The sequence below is a fragment of the Labrus mixtus genome, chromosome 1 (genome assembly GCF_963584025.1).
Source record: "Labrus mixtus chromosome 1, fLabMix1.1, whole genome shotgun sequence".
Taxonomy (NCBI): Eukaryota; Metazoa; Chordata; class Actinopteri; order Labriformes; family Labridae; genus Labrus; species Labrus mixtus.
In genome coordinates, this window is record NC_083612.1 from 31032420 (window position 1) to 31047566 (window position 15147).

General features: G+C 39.6%; 1 protein-coding gene across 1 annotated transcript in view; it reads right to left on the bottom strand.

The window, feature by feature from the left end:
• The window catches only part of LOC132977394 (CUB and sushi domain-containing protein 1-like), a 455723-nt gene that overhangs the window by 340743 nt on the left and 99833 nt on the right, over window positions 1–15147 (bottom strand). Inside the window, exon 2 of the mRNA XM_061041929.1 lies at window positions 5126–5342. Within this exon, the coding sequence (XP_060897912.1) occupies window positions 5126–5342 (217 nt within the window). The remainder of the gene's footprint in view (window positions 1–5125; window positions 5343–15147) is intronic.

Here is a 15147-nt window from a genome sequence, read left to right on the forward strand (position 1 = left end):
GTTGTTAACCCAAATGCTGTGATCCTAGGCAGACTGAAAAGATAAACCAGCTCATCACAACAATGACTGGTTAAGATATGCAGTGGTTCTTCTTATTCTCTTTAGACCAGTATACAAGTCTGAATGTACATTTCCATTTAATTTACAAGGAAATTAGTCACCAGGAACTATCCTACAAACCAAACAATGCAACATTTCCTTTGCAAAAGAGATACAAAAATCACCAAAGTAATTCAATATAAGAACTTGGAGTGATACAACTCAATTGTGATACAATTTTACATTATAGGTATAATATAACTTCATCAAAGCTTTAAGCAAGAGTACTGCATGCAAAAGATTAACTTATCTGACTGATGTTACTGAACAGTGTTAGATTGAGTCAAAAAACTCATGCAACAACATATCATTGTGAGGACAGGGTTTTTCACTGAAAAGTACTGAAATTCAAAAAAACTTTTCAAACTACATATTCAGCAGTTTCACGTTATTTTTTTTTTGTTTTTGTTTTTTTGCTTACCATCTTTATAGGCAGCTTGTTTCAAAGACGGAAGATTCTTGACTGGAATTCAATGGCAGTGTCAGAAAAAAACTGTCTGAAAAGCCACTTCTGCATTTCGTATACAATACAAGCCACAGGCAGAGATTGATCAGTAGTCCCTGGGTGAGAGGAGCTTTCCATTTTCACAAGTAAATATTTTCACAGTGCTGAGATCAGTCATCATAAAGAGTGGGATGGAGTATAGAGTTAATACTGCTGACGCACAGCTGCAGCTGGTAAGAGGAAGCCACAGATGCCGGGTCAGCCCTTCTTCTTCTTCTATGTATGAGATTGCAGAATTCCCTGCACATACAATAGGTCTGAAAGATATACCCTGCCTCCTCTGTGTGAACAAAGAGAGGGCAATCAGCTCCTCTTGGCTTCATCCCACTGTCCATGTGGGCAGCTTGATGGGTTCATGTGAGCAAGTCTTGCATCATTTATCCAGTAGCTGAGAGGAGGAGAGGCTTTTAGGTCGCTGACCACTGCCCTCGTTGAGATCAGACATAGAACAGGCAGCAGCAGATTCATTTATGTAAATACACAAGTTAGGAATGTAGTAAGGTCGGTGTGATTGAATAGCTCCTGACACTCTGATGGGGGAAGCCTTACAAGCTAATCTGAAGCTTGACCCACAGTGACACACACCAGGGAGACCCTGAGGGCACTAAGGCCAGTGGTCTCACTTTAACACTCTGCTGTCTGTCCTAACAAATGTCCACACCATTCAAAGAGGTGCTGACATCAACAGAGGAGCTGAGCTAACAAGAGAATGAGCCTGCACCTCACAGCATCATCATTTGATCTAAACAACTTTAGGGTTAGGTCACTAAACTCAATGCCAGAGCGTCTTGAAGCAACTACATTTTATTTATTTATTTATTTATTAAGAATAACAGATCAGTAGAAATTCAATTGGCTGTTTTGCTTTCCATTATGAGGGTGCAAAATAACTCCAGGGCTAATTACCACCAGTAGCAGAGTGAACACATTGTCAAAGAGTTTCAGCAACTACCTCTTGCTATCTCATTTAGTACTATAGTCTTCTACACCATGTTTTAGTGAATAAATAAGTTGGTGGTCCTGCAGCAGAAAGCAACACATTCTTGAAAGTTCCATATATTCGGAAAGATTGATTTGATTTGCTTGATTGCTTGTAGTTTGTTTGACCTTGCAAATCTACATTATTATTACTTGTTCTGCCTTTCATTTTGTATTTGTATTAAAGTTATTTGTTAGCCTTTTTCTTGAAGTAAATATACAGTATATGGGTCAAAATCTACCCATAACAACATAGATGTTACTATAGTTAATAATATTCAAATAAAAAATAAAAATAAAAATAAATTCAAGAGATGTGTTTTAATAACCATCAGTAGGTAACATAACAACCTTTTATTTATTTATATAATTCTCTTGAGGTTTATTTTACCATTTAAAAAAAAATGAAAACGAGAGGTATGCTGTCAAAAGAAAGGCCCAGGGGGCCACACCACAAATATTAAAACAAATCTTTTAATGGATAAGGAAGCCTAACTAGTTAACCAAAAGGTAAGAAACAAATTGGATGTTAAATAATTGTTTAAAGGGTATTTTATGGTTGATTGATAACATAAGAGATAGTAACAGAAAGCTAACATAAGAGGAAGGTTAAAAGAAAAAAAGGAAGACAAGGCTAAAAAATGTAGAACTCTAAAATTCAAAAGGAGGCTACATCTACTATCTATACTCGCACCCTGCATCGAATGTTTAAAACCAAGTGGAAACCTCCAGTGTTTAAAAAAAAAGAAGAGTGTGGGAGTTCAAACACTTGCAGTTCCTCAAGTGTCCACATGAGGCTGGCTGCAAAAGCCAACCATTAGGGCTATATTTAAATATAGGAGAAATAACCATGTTTACAGCCAGGGTTCAAAAATGAATTTGGTATCAATAGCACATTTCTTTAGGGGGGTTGATTTAATTTATAAGTCATCTGTGTTGATTTTACTAAGCCCAAGAAATATTCATGAATTTATCAGTGACGTTGCTAAATTGAATCACAGGTGGAAACTTTGTTCCTGTTTTCAAGGAGCCTTAAGGCTCACCTGTTTGTTTGTTTCTAGGTTGATCGAAAGTTAGGTTGAGATTTCCAATACAGCAACTGCCATTGTTGGGCTTCATAACACCTCTCCAGGCACCAATGAAGGATGTCACTGAGACTACGGTATGTCCATTTTTTTAGGCAGTCAATGCACTAACAGATCTCTCCCATTAACACAGAGATGGATAATCACTGTCCTTGCTTGTATTCGGTATATAACTAGATGATCAGTCAAACAATAGCATGGATTTAGCACGGTTGAAAGACAAGAACACAATGTTGTCATGGCAGGAGCATTCAGCAGCAGGTGTTCTGAGAATAGCCGAAGGGCTTGCAGCACAGGTACGTTTCTGGTACACTTTGCCTCCCTGTTGTCAACCCACAGCTGCAGTGCATGGAGAGCTCTGGACATTGTTGGTTCAGCTGTCGTTTCACCTTATATACGGACTGCAGACAGCACACTCTGGTGGTTCCACTATCCCAGCAGACGCATGCTTCAGGCCAAGAACATTCAACACATACAGACAAGGTGCAGTATTTGTTGAGCTCATCTTAGAAATGCAGTCTTTTACATAAGATAAAGAAAGTGTTGTACAGTCAACAGTCATGCAATTGTGATGTTTAACTGACCATAGCAGAAGCTTCAAGGACTGATTTTGAAATAAATGGCAGAAGAAGAAAACAGGGGTGAAAGTAGTCGGACTGAAAGATCAAATGAAATTGAGATGCTATACAATGTGAAAAAGATTTAATTCCTTTATATTTTTTTCTTGAGGGCTTACTTCAGCCTTGGCCATAAAAACATGTATTTGTGCACTATAGAAGCTGTTCTTTATGTTGGCCTCTACACACAGCCACCACGAGTATACTCTGCAGTCTATGGCGTTATTCTTCAGCTACTAAAGTACAAATAAAGTATTCCACTCAAACACTGACAGATAACAGAGCTCTATGTTTTCAAGGAAAAACCCACTGTTTTCTGGAACTGCAACAGAAAGCTCAAACACAACTTGATGCATTCCCAGCTCATGCCTCCTACACAAAAGAGGAGCGCCTTGAATAAGCTTCCCTTCGGTTTCTATCTGCCCTCTCTGCATCAATATTGTAGTCTTACAACCCACCAAATACTGAGCTGCCAAAAAGTCATCAATGATTTAGATTTCCTTCACATTTCTGTTCATCAGCAGAAGAGAGAATTAGGTATGTAGAGCTGAAAAAATGATGACATTTAATCAATAAGTCACTTTCACGTACAAAAACAATACTAGCCATTGTTCATATTTTGAAAAAGAAGATGCTAAGATTCAGTAGTTATAGTTTGTCAAATGTAAATTTTTCCTGATCATTGATTTCAAAAATAATTTGTGGTTGTTGATCGCATAAACCAGATTTGTAAGATATCAAGTCTTACTTTTGGTAAATATGATGTGTATTTTTTCTGCATTTTCTGAAATTTTAGGGACCAAACCATAAACAAGTCCATCCATCCATCCATCCATCCATCGTCTATATCGCTTTTTCCCATTTTGGGTTGCAGGGGTTGGATCGAATCCCAGTGGTCATTGGGAGAGAGACAGGGTACACCCTGGAGCAGATGCCGGTGTATCACAGAGCTGACATATAGAGACAGACAACCAGCCACACTCAAATTGGCACCTACCGGCAATTAAAGTCACAAATTAACCTAACGAGCATGTCTTTGGACTGTTGGAAGAAAACCAGAGTACCCAGAGAGAACCCATGCATGCATGGGGAGAACATGTAAAATCCAAACAGAAAGGCTCCTATCCAACAAGGATTTGAACCAGGAACCTCCTTGCTGTGAGGCAGAAGTGCTAACCACTGAACCACCATGCATTCCCATTTAACCAGAACTATTTATTCTATTTTTATTTTATAAAAAAATAACAATCTGTCCTATTTCTGCAGTAAGTACTTTACATTGGCTCCCAGTGGATTGCAGGTATATGCACTGTACTTTTATGTATCAACAGTGGTGCCTTTTCAACTGTACTGTGAACTTGATACATAATATCAAAACTTTTTTATCGATCATATATTAAATATCACACATTTCAGTAGTTCTTTTTTAGTGATAAGGTTTCTAGAAGACTCTCAAACAGCCAAATCTGTCTGCTTTGTAAAATCTCTTCTTACTTTGTCCAACTACTTTTGTCACCATGCATGAAAAAGAGTGGACCAGGAAAAAAAAAAGATTGTCCTCTTTTAAACTATTTATCCAATATGACAGAATTTCAACTCAAATTAAAGCTGACACTCACTGTGCTTTGAATTCATATTCAATGTGTCATATCCAATCGAGAAGAAATGCGTATTCAAAGAAATGTGTTGTTGTCCAAATGCCAACTCTTCATTCAAAGAGGAAGATGAGTAGAGCTGGAGAAGAGGCTATACTCAAACAGAAAGAGTCAGAGGGGTTTGAAGAGATGAGAGAAAGAGCCGGAAAGAAGATCAGACTGTAAAAAAAAAGGAACATTTCTAACCTCATTTTTAAGTTGCCAGGCGATGGTTGTCCATCGTAAACTGATACAATATCAAAGTCTTCCTCCAGTGCCAGCGTGACAAAGGTTAGCTGGATCCGGTTCCTCTCCCCTGTTATGATCAGCCATGTACAGTTGGCGTAGTTGGGATAGCCATGGGGGAAACCAGGTGACTCTATGGAACCATTTAGTCCTTGGACTACTCCACCACAGGACTCGGCTGGAAGAGAAAAACAGGACAACAGCATATTAGCATTAAACCATACCATTCAGACGTAAGATTGAGCCTTTCATTCCTTCCTTTCATACGTCAGATCATTTATTTTCCCCATGGCCTTCTGTGATGTTTGACAAGCTCTGTACAGAGTCAAGGACTAGAAGAAACTGTACATTTATATCAATGTATTGAAGGTTAAACATTTATTTTATTTTATTCTGCCATCTTAAACCTTTAGAAATAATTGAGATGGAAACATTTAGCATAGCTTAAATATTCTCCATGTGCCAAACCAAGTGTGACTAGAGGAAGCGACCTTTGTCCTGACATGCAACCCGAACATAATCCAACACATGCCTCACTGCCTCCCATGACACTTTCATGCAATGTGGCTGCATGTAACTACATTCTATGTAGTTATATATATTTAAACAGTACGCCACTTACCCTTTAATTCTGACTACGTAAGCTGTGATCTACTGAGATCTGGCCAGAAAAACCTTCCATGACACACACACACACACACACACACACACACACACACACACACACACACGTACCCATGCGTAAAGCACTGTATGGTTTTACTTTACAGCATGCACTGTGTGATTCCATTGCACACTCATGAAAATGACATGGCATTGAACACTCTCAAATGAAATGTGCCAGCATGCCACCTCCTACGACCCTCACATTGTCCTTCCGTTAGCCTACATTGAATGGAAAAAACACAGTATATAGAGCTTATAGCCCATGGATTTCATGGACCTTCAACTGCAAGAAAACAGGTATTCACACGATAACAATGAAACAATTTTTCAAGAATTAAAACACATTGTATTTTTGAAACATGTTTCAGCAGTCCACATTCCAGCATCAGTCATTGCTGAGTAATCTTATATAAATGCATATTTTTAAATCAAGACACATTTGCACACACGTATTCACAGAAGGAACAGACTTCATACCGCTGGATATGTTTTGAGGATTTCAGCATTTGAGTGTAACGTTGAGAGAGAGAGAGAAAAAGAGCTCTCTGTAAATTAATATTAAATCTGCTCTGAAAGCAGCCAAAAAGCTACGTCTGTGTGCCCCATCAGGAGAAGGTGAAAGCTGTATATGTAAATGCATGGACAAAAACAAGCCAGAGTGAAACCGAGACAAACAAGTTAAGTTAGGAAGGTCAGCATTAACCTGAGCAAGATGGAGCTTTTCTCCACCAAAAGCCTCTGTATATCCAGTTCACTCCTTTCCTCTGTTGTCATTTAAACACTTCTCCCCTCTCTGCTCCATCTTTCATCTTCTCCTCTCCCTTCGAGGTACAATTTACAATGTTTATGCCAAAAGCTACTAATATATCCAGGGCACGTAGTTTTCGCAGATAGCAATGGCTATTGATTTGTTAACCTTATATCATTGACAACACACTAGAAAACACACATGCAGGAGGAGTGTGTTGTGCGCTCTAGAGACAACTCTTTACTAGGTCACAATCTACTCAACCAAATGCTAACAAATACATATGTGTGTCTGCTTCTGCGTGTTTTTGTCTTTTCCCATCAAAATGAGATCAGAACTTCCACATTGTGCACACACCAGATGTTCCTCTTTGTCTGAAGTAACACAAAACACAAGTACCTTAACGCAGACAAAAGCGGACAAGCTGGCAGCTACTAAGACACACACACTGATGTGTTCTCTCTCTCTCTCATACACACACACAGACTCGTACACAATCTTTAAACCATCTGGAGTGTCCAGATTAATTTCAGATTGTTCTCCGCTGTCTTTCCAACCCAATTCACCTCTCCCCCTCAGCTGTCTTTGTGTCTGTCTCTCATTCTGTCTCCAGTTGTCTCTGTCTTTCTGTCCATGGTCTCTTCCACTGCCCCCTCTGCCCCCTCTGAGCAGATGGGATACGTAGAATCAAGGGATCTTTGCACCAAGCCGGATGCCATATTGTAGCACCATACTTGAGGCATTTAAGGAAAAAATACTTTGCAGAGCTTCTTTGTTGATTTAGCTTAGAATCCCCCCTCCCCTCTTGTTTCAGTGTAACTTTTCTCCTGAAGAGAGCGTCCAGTAACTGACAACCATATGGTCAGTTCTCCCAACAGCTGTCCATGAGAGCAAGATAACAAACGTTCATTGTAAGATCTGACAGAGAAGAAAATAGACGAGGAGTCTAGAGCTATACAATCTGCTCTGTGAGATTATAATAAAGGCAGACAGTGGCTGAAAATAAGAAATGGACATCTTCCACAGCCAGAGCAAAGTCAGTGCAGAAAAGCCGTAATACTGCATCCTTTCCGATGGCAATCAGGGGGAGACTCCACTGGCTGTGAGAAGAAGTCCGATTGTACAAAACCATAGAAGAAAATTACGGTACTTCCAAGTTGATTTATTTCATAGATAAACTTTTTATTTTAAATTAGTTTGTAGTCTGATTCCAAGTTTGCACCATTTCAGCATGATGTTAATTTGGAAAATTATTGCACCTAATAAGGTGAAATAGACAATAAAGCAGAGTGTGCTTTTAGGCATCTGTTCCCAACCTGGGGTCCGGGCCCCAATGATATCTCAAGAAGTTTTGTCTGCTCTAAGGTTGTAAAAATTAAATTTACACAATTTACTGTAAGTTAAACAGTTATTATTCATACAAATGTATTTTAGTAAGAACATGTGTGTGGGCCTTTTCTGTTGGGATTTTTAAAAATTCATATTAAGCATTAGAAATTAGTCATGGTGGGCTTCAAGCTAAAAAGGTTGGAACCACTGCTTCATGTCAGGCCAACTGTGATTGACAAGTTGACCTGTCAGCCAGAAGACAGACACAATGAATTGCAATCCTGTTATCCAATTATGGTTCCAAACAGAAAATGGTGAGAGCAAAATTGCCAAATTAGAGGCTTTTCTAAGGGCCCCAAAACCAATAGTTGGTGTCATCTTCTTCTTTGGAAGTCTATACATGTTGGGGCTTTGAGCTGAATGTATCATCCAAGATAATGTTTGCCATGTTCACCATATCAATTTAATGGTTCTTATTAGAATACAAACTCAAAATAGACCCAAGGCTGGAGGTAAAGTGTGAGATATAGTGATGACTGCGCCTGACTGGTATCAGAGAATCAACATAGCTTTTTTAATTTATTCTGAAGGCAGAATACAAGTCAATACTACATTTTAGAATAATACGTCGAACAGTTTTCAAGACATTTTACTGAACATCGAACATGTCTATCTCACGGAGGCTTGAGAAAAAAATAATTCTCCAAAATCTGTAGGCTTCAACTTCTGGTTAACATAAATTTCTGCACAAAATCCATGGTTATCTAATCAATATTTAATCAACAATTGCATGACGGAATGGGCTGTCCAAGATTATTATCCCTAGAACCAAGTCGGCACACTTACAGTCACTCACTCAGGCTTATTCTCCTTTTTTGTGCTCCTGATATCTAATTGAATAAACCTATGTGATGTCAATCCACCACCTTTTCTATCGCAGAACTTTGAACAACTCTTTGTTCTGTTTAATGAAATGTCATGTGTTTTGCAGAAGCCAACACCTGTTGTTGGAGACCACCAATCATCGGTGACCTACATCATGAGAATTACTGTGCCTTAAAACAAATAGGCCTGCTTTCACCTGCCTGGCTCAATTCAGCTACTGTCTATGTTTTAATTGTCAAAATATCCCAACTAATTGGACGTGGCAGGGTCAGGCAAAACTTGAATCTGTGTAATTGTGGTACGCAAATCTGTCTCATTGTCACGATAACAGATTAGATATTCTACAAGTAATTATTCATTTTGTCTGATGTTCTCTTCTCTCCGTATCTGTCCCCCTTACCCAGAATGCCCTTCTTATAGCATGTCATGTCTTTGAAGATCAAACAAATATAGTTACTTTTTTTTAAGATGTGATTTTCTTCCCTACTGTTTCAATTGATAGGGTGAAATGTGCTCACTGACCCGTCAACATTTAGCTGTACGTTACATTAATGAAACCCTGAGTGTCTATAAGTAGTATGTTCAATAGCAGCTGGAGACACATGCAGATGAAAAAGCAAGCTGTCATATGCACATTGTTGCTGTGCATTCAGATGTAGACACTTAAATGAATGCACGAAAACACACACAAACACAACCACACACTGTGCATGTCCTTATTAAAACGGGTCTAAATCCTTCAGGTGTGTTTAGTTTGATTTATATTTTACAGGCTTTAATGCTTTCCCCCTGCTATTTACAATATGTTCACATAAAAGACTCTTCAGGGCTGCACACTGATGTGCGACAAGTCCCAAGCTATCACACAGATGGCTACTTGAGGATTTTTCCATATCTAACATGCAATCCCGAGAGCTGTGTGCCACATGTTAGCAATCAAACCAAAGCAAATACACTCTCTACCTTTTCCACGCATTCAATCCAGAGATGTAATACATTTTTCATGCAGGGAAAAAAGGAATTATTTCTCAATATTCTGTAGAACCCAAACACATCTGCATTGTACAGTAATGGATTGGGTCAGTGCACATATCTACATAACAATCAGACAGATTGTGAAATTTAAGGTGCTGAGAAGCGGCAGGGAGGTTGAGCGCCCTGGTAGAACCTGACCACAAGGTCCCAAGCTCATAAATCAAACGCCGGCCTCCTCTTTCCACGGCGTGCTGGGCCACAAATCAAATGCATCTTTCTAAGTTACGCTGTGTAGAACTATTGACTGCAGTGATTCAATACAGCTTATGAAAAAGTAGAGGGGTGGGGAGAGAGGAGAGGAGAAGGGAGGAGAGGGGAGGAGAGGAGAGGAGAGGAGAGGAGAGGAGAGGAGAGGAGAGGAGAGGAGAGGAGAGGAGAGGAGAGGAGAGGACAGGAGAGGACAGGAGAGCAGAGGAGAGCAGAGGGGAGGAGAGGAGAGGAGAGGAGAGGAGAGGGGAGGACGGGAGAGGAGAGGAGAGCAGAGGGGAGGAGAGCAGAGGGGAGGAGAGGAGAGGAGAGGAGAGGAGAGGAGAGGAGAGGAGAGGAGAGGAGAGGAGAGGAGAGGGGAGGACAGGAGAGGAGAGGAGAGCAGAGGGGAGGAGAGGAGAGGAGAGGAGAGGAGAGGGGAGGACAGGAGAGGGGAGGACAGGAGAGGGGAGGAGAGCAGAGCAGAGGAGAGGAGACGAGAGAGGAACATGTCTATTTTTCTTGTACTCTTGTTTTCTTCTTCTCTTTGCCACTTCTTCTGTACTGCCCCCTCCCTCTTTTTCATTATCTCTGTGTCAGAATCATTGTGTCTCTCCCACATTATGTTTGTCTCTGCGACCGTCCATCTCTCTTTCCCCTCTGACTTTTTCTCACTCCAACCTCTTGCTATCCCTGCTCTCTTTATAACCCGGTATTACCTGCACCTCTTTTTGTGCGGCTCTCTTTCATGTATCTCTCTTTCTTTCCCCCAGCTCCCTGCCATCACCTCATCCTTGCTCTCCCACTGTCCTGCTCTCACATCCTTTCATCCCTCTCTCTCCATCCTCCTTTTACCACAATTATCTCTGTATTAGTATCACTGCATCTCTCCCTCAGCGTCATTACATTTCGTCCTCACTTCCTCGCTGTTATTACAGCAATGTCACATTGTCTCTCTCCTGGTGTCATTATATCTATGTCTCTGTGTTTCCTCTCTTATCATGTTGGAGTGTTCGGCTGTTTTTATTCCACCCACTCATCTCCTATATTTATCACGCAAAGAACAAATACCACTACCTCTCCCTGTCTGTCATTCTCTCTATATAGCCATTGCTCGCACTCTTTGTCAGCCCACTGTCAAACAGTTTAAGTAAATGGGAGTGCAGTTAGATTCAGGCGTTCAGGCCATTTAGCTGGCGCTCAGTGGGGATAAAAGCAGGTCTCTGGGAAATAATATTAAAGTCCATCTTTGCAGTTAAATATGCTGAAAGCAGTTCTGAACGACACTTTTAGTTCTCCTGTGAAAGCAAGTTCTCTTAACACCATTCAGTTTAAACTTTTACAGCCACCATGACAGTCACTTTGAATTGTTAGTGAAAGAGCAGAAATTGCACTTTAGTCATTTTGTTCATGTTGAGAATTTTTATTAAGAATTAATGCGTTAAGAGAAGAAAAAGGATTTTGTAGGAAAATCCTCCTTATATTAAAAATTGGCTTCAATTTCACCTCTGTGTGTTTTCTTTTCGGGGTTCATATTTGACTGTGCAAAGTGTGCTTGCCCTGTCCAGTAAACATAGTGTGGAAATCGTTAAAGTAAACTAATAAACACTAAACAAACACTGTTGGAAAATGTACCACGCTTCGTGTAAGACTCTCATAAGTCGATCATAGAGCCTATTAGTCAAGCAGAAGATGAATACACTTGTCAGATGTCAATAATATGCAAATAAAATAAATTAAACCAGCAAGTCAAAGATGCAGGAAGGGGAAGAGCTGAACCAATGATGAGGTAAGGGACAGGACATGCCCAGTCACCTGTTACCATGACAACCATGGAATGGAGCAGAGACATGCATCATACCCCATGTGACACACAGACATAAATGGACAAACATGCAGAGACACACAAGGAGAATCAAGGCCATGTCCAGAGTAAATCCCAAATATTGTCAGCAAGGAATTGGCCTTGCTGTCTGAAGATAGCAGAGATAGGTAGGACGGATAGAGTGTGCATGTTTGTGCATGTGTGTGTTTGTGTGTGCAAGAGAGACTTGATCAAAGATAGTAGACCCAAATAATGAAAAGACGAGGGACACACCCAGCAGACAATTGTATGTGATTGCATGTGTACTTGTATTTGCATGTGCACATATCTGCCTGTGTGAAGCATCATCTTAATTTTTCATCGTTCTCCATTTGAAAAACACACCAATTTAAAGAGAAGCAACTGCTCTACATCTGTTATCAATCATCCTTCGACTTAACACTCAAAAGCTGTATGTTGTGAATAGAAAGAAAGGGGATGATTGAAGGGATTCAAATCAGCATGAAGAGCAAAAATCAAATACTCAACCAACACATGAAAAACATGAATTTAAAGGTACATCCTCGGGCTTGTCCCTGTAATATCTGTGAACGTACACGTCTCTCAAAATGTTTTGCAAATCATGATTGATGTTTATTTCGAGGCAGATATTGCTGTCTCTGCAGACATGTTTGCTCACAGGCTCTGGATGAAATTCTGGCATTCCATTATTCGGATTTGCCTCATAAGCCTTGGTGGACTAGCTCATGCTTGTTTGTTTGGGGGCTTGGGAGCTGCTGTCAGTTGGATGACACCATAGCACTGGGGGCACTTTTATGGAGTGGTGGCCAATGCTGTGTTTGACACTGCCACGACAACAGCTCATTACCAAGTGCGTGACCATGGTCAAGAAAAATGAGCGTCAAACAGCTTGGCCAGAGTTTGACAGCCCCTAGGTGTAAATGTGTGGTAGAACAACTATGAACAAGAACAACAAGTCCTCACAGACAAATTCAGGTTAAATTAAAGAACTAAACAAAGGAAAAGACGGCTCACACACTGCAGGACTCCAATATTACACTGGTGAAATCCTGAAAAACAGGACAACAGAAGACTGGAATGCAAAAAGAAACCATGACTTTGTGCCACCGAAGGGTTTAAATGAAGAAATTAAATTTTTTCTGATATATGTTGCCTCTTTATGATGATAATAAATGTTGTATAGGCTGTGTATCCGGGATTTTTTTCTGGGATTCATCTGAGATTGATCATGTGACTGTGGTCACATATATTTAAGATGGGCTGTACAATTTTACTTTAGTCTAGTGAAAACAAGTTTTTTGAAATTTCACTACTCTAAAGAAATATTTTTTTTAGGAATATTAGAGCCCTGCAGTGCGCAAGTCGTGACTTTCTTGTCCAACTTAACACTTGCCCTCTTTGGTTTGGTTGTGAGTGTTCCTCGTTGTTGTTTAATTAGATAACAACCCTCTAGTCTTGAGAATACCAGAGTTGGAGAGGGAGGATTCTCAATGTATAATAGCTGTTGTTGGCTCTAAAGGGCTAAAATAGACGCAACCAAATGACTTGACATATTTAGAGTTGTTACTTTCAAACTGACTTGGATTCAACTCTTTAATCTTCATTAAAGTTCCTTTGTGCTCAGATCTAGAAAGCAGATCTATATATTCTCTGCAACATGGAACATTTAACAAGACCTGTCAGTTCATATATTAAAGTATACATCTATTTATTGTAGAACTGCTTGTATCTCTATTTTTATTGAGCAATATACAAAATCATTTTATTTGATATAAAAGTTTTACTGTCACAATTGAACATGCACTGTTTTCATGTCAACATTTTATGAGGTCAGATGAGCAGATGAGCAGAAACACAATGGAAAAACTATTTTTACATTAAGGAGCCAAAGAGAGAAAGGATTCACTTGGGGTTATGTTCCTCTCCTGATAAATGCAGGAAATAGTATATCTTCTGTAGCTCTGTATTTGATGTATTTATAATAAAAGTGAATGTAGCCTTTTGTTCTGAACATGGGGCCAATTTGTAAGCTCCTGAATGAAAAAGAGGTCAAATTTTATGAAACTGGAAGAGAAAACGATTTCACGTCTTAGTTGATATAGTATCTCTGTAAACATTTTCTTACAATTGTATAGTCTTATTTGCTATATGAATTCCTGATGAATACAACCTGATGTTAGTTTTGTATGTATTTTTATATTGATATTGATTTGGGGTAGAGTAGGGCATGGATATCTTTAAAGGCTTTATATGTGATTTTTCACACTTAAATATAATAGAGATCAAGTATATCCTCTGAAAATAACTCTGTGAGTAATGACTGTCTACAATGGGTTTAACAGCCGAGTCCCACTGTCTGTGATGTTTTCAGAGTTTTCAGAGTCCTATCTTCACTTTGTTTATATCGTTGGGCCGGCGGCTGACTCCTCCCCTCACGTATAAAAGTTGTTTAATTGAGGGACTAGAGAAAAGAAGAATAACATACTGTACTCACTGCTTAACTGTGTTTCTAGATCACGCTCATTTCAGGTAAATTTACATGCAGTGTGAAGATACGAGCATAATAAAGATCGCTAGCATTAGCATGCTAACACAACAATGCAGCGCGAGTTGTTTTGGTTTCATGCTGGTGCTCAAGGGCGACATCTGCTGGATGAAAAAATCGCATATAAAGCCTGTAAAAAGTAGCCACCAACAGAACATGTCAACCAAGAAAGAGACACTGAAATCCCCACCACCAGCACGACCACCTTAGAAAATGTATGATGAAAGCAACACTGAATGGTGTGGATGTAAACAGGTATAAAGTCCCTGTTTATTGCTCAACACTAACTTCTTAGGGAAACATTCGACTACATAGCTGTTAAATGCTTCAGTAAACAACTGGCTGCTAACTTTGTCTGTCTCTAGTGAGAGCATTGAGAGTGAATAAAAGCTGCTGGCCTCAAAACAAAAAACAATGAGCTGAAAGAGGTTGAAAACCTCAATGTAAAAGGGAACTGCAGAGTCAAATCTGATCAATTGCTATTATGAAAATATTGAATATACCTGCTTTTAGCATTAAAAGCTTTGGAAGTCATATTAATATGAACACAGCTATGACTTTTCCTGCCATGGAGGCTCAGTGTTTTCCCTTTGGAGTTGAGGTTTAATGCAGTTTAAACTGTTTTCCTCGACCATGTAGCAATGCTCCTAAGTCAATGAAGGGGAAACACAGATGCACCAGAGCCATCTAACAAGAAAGATATGACAATGAAAATCACTGACGCCCCACTAGCTTGCACTGTT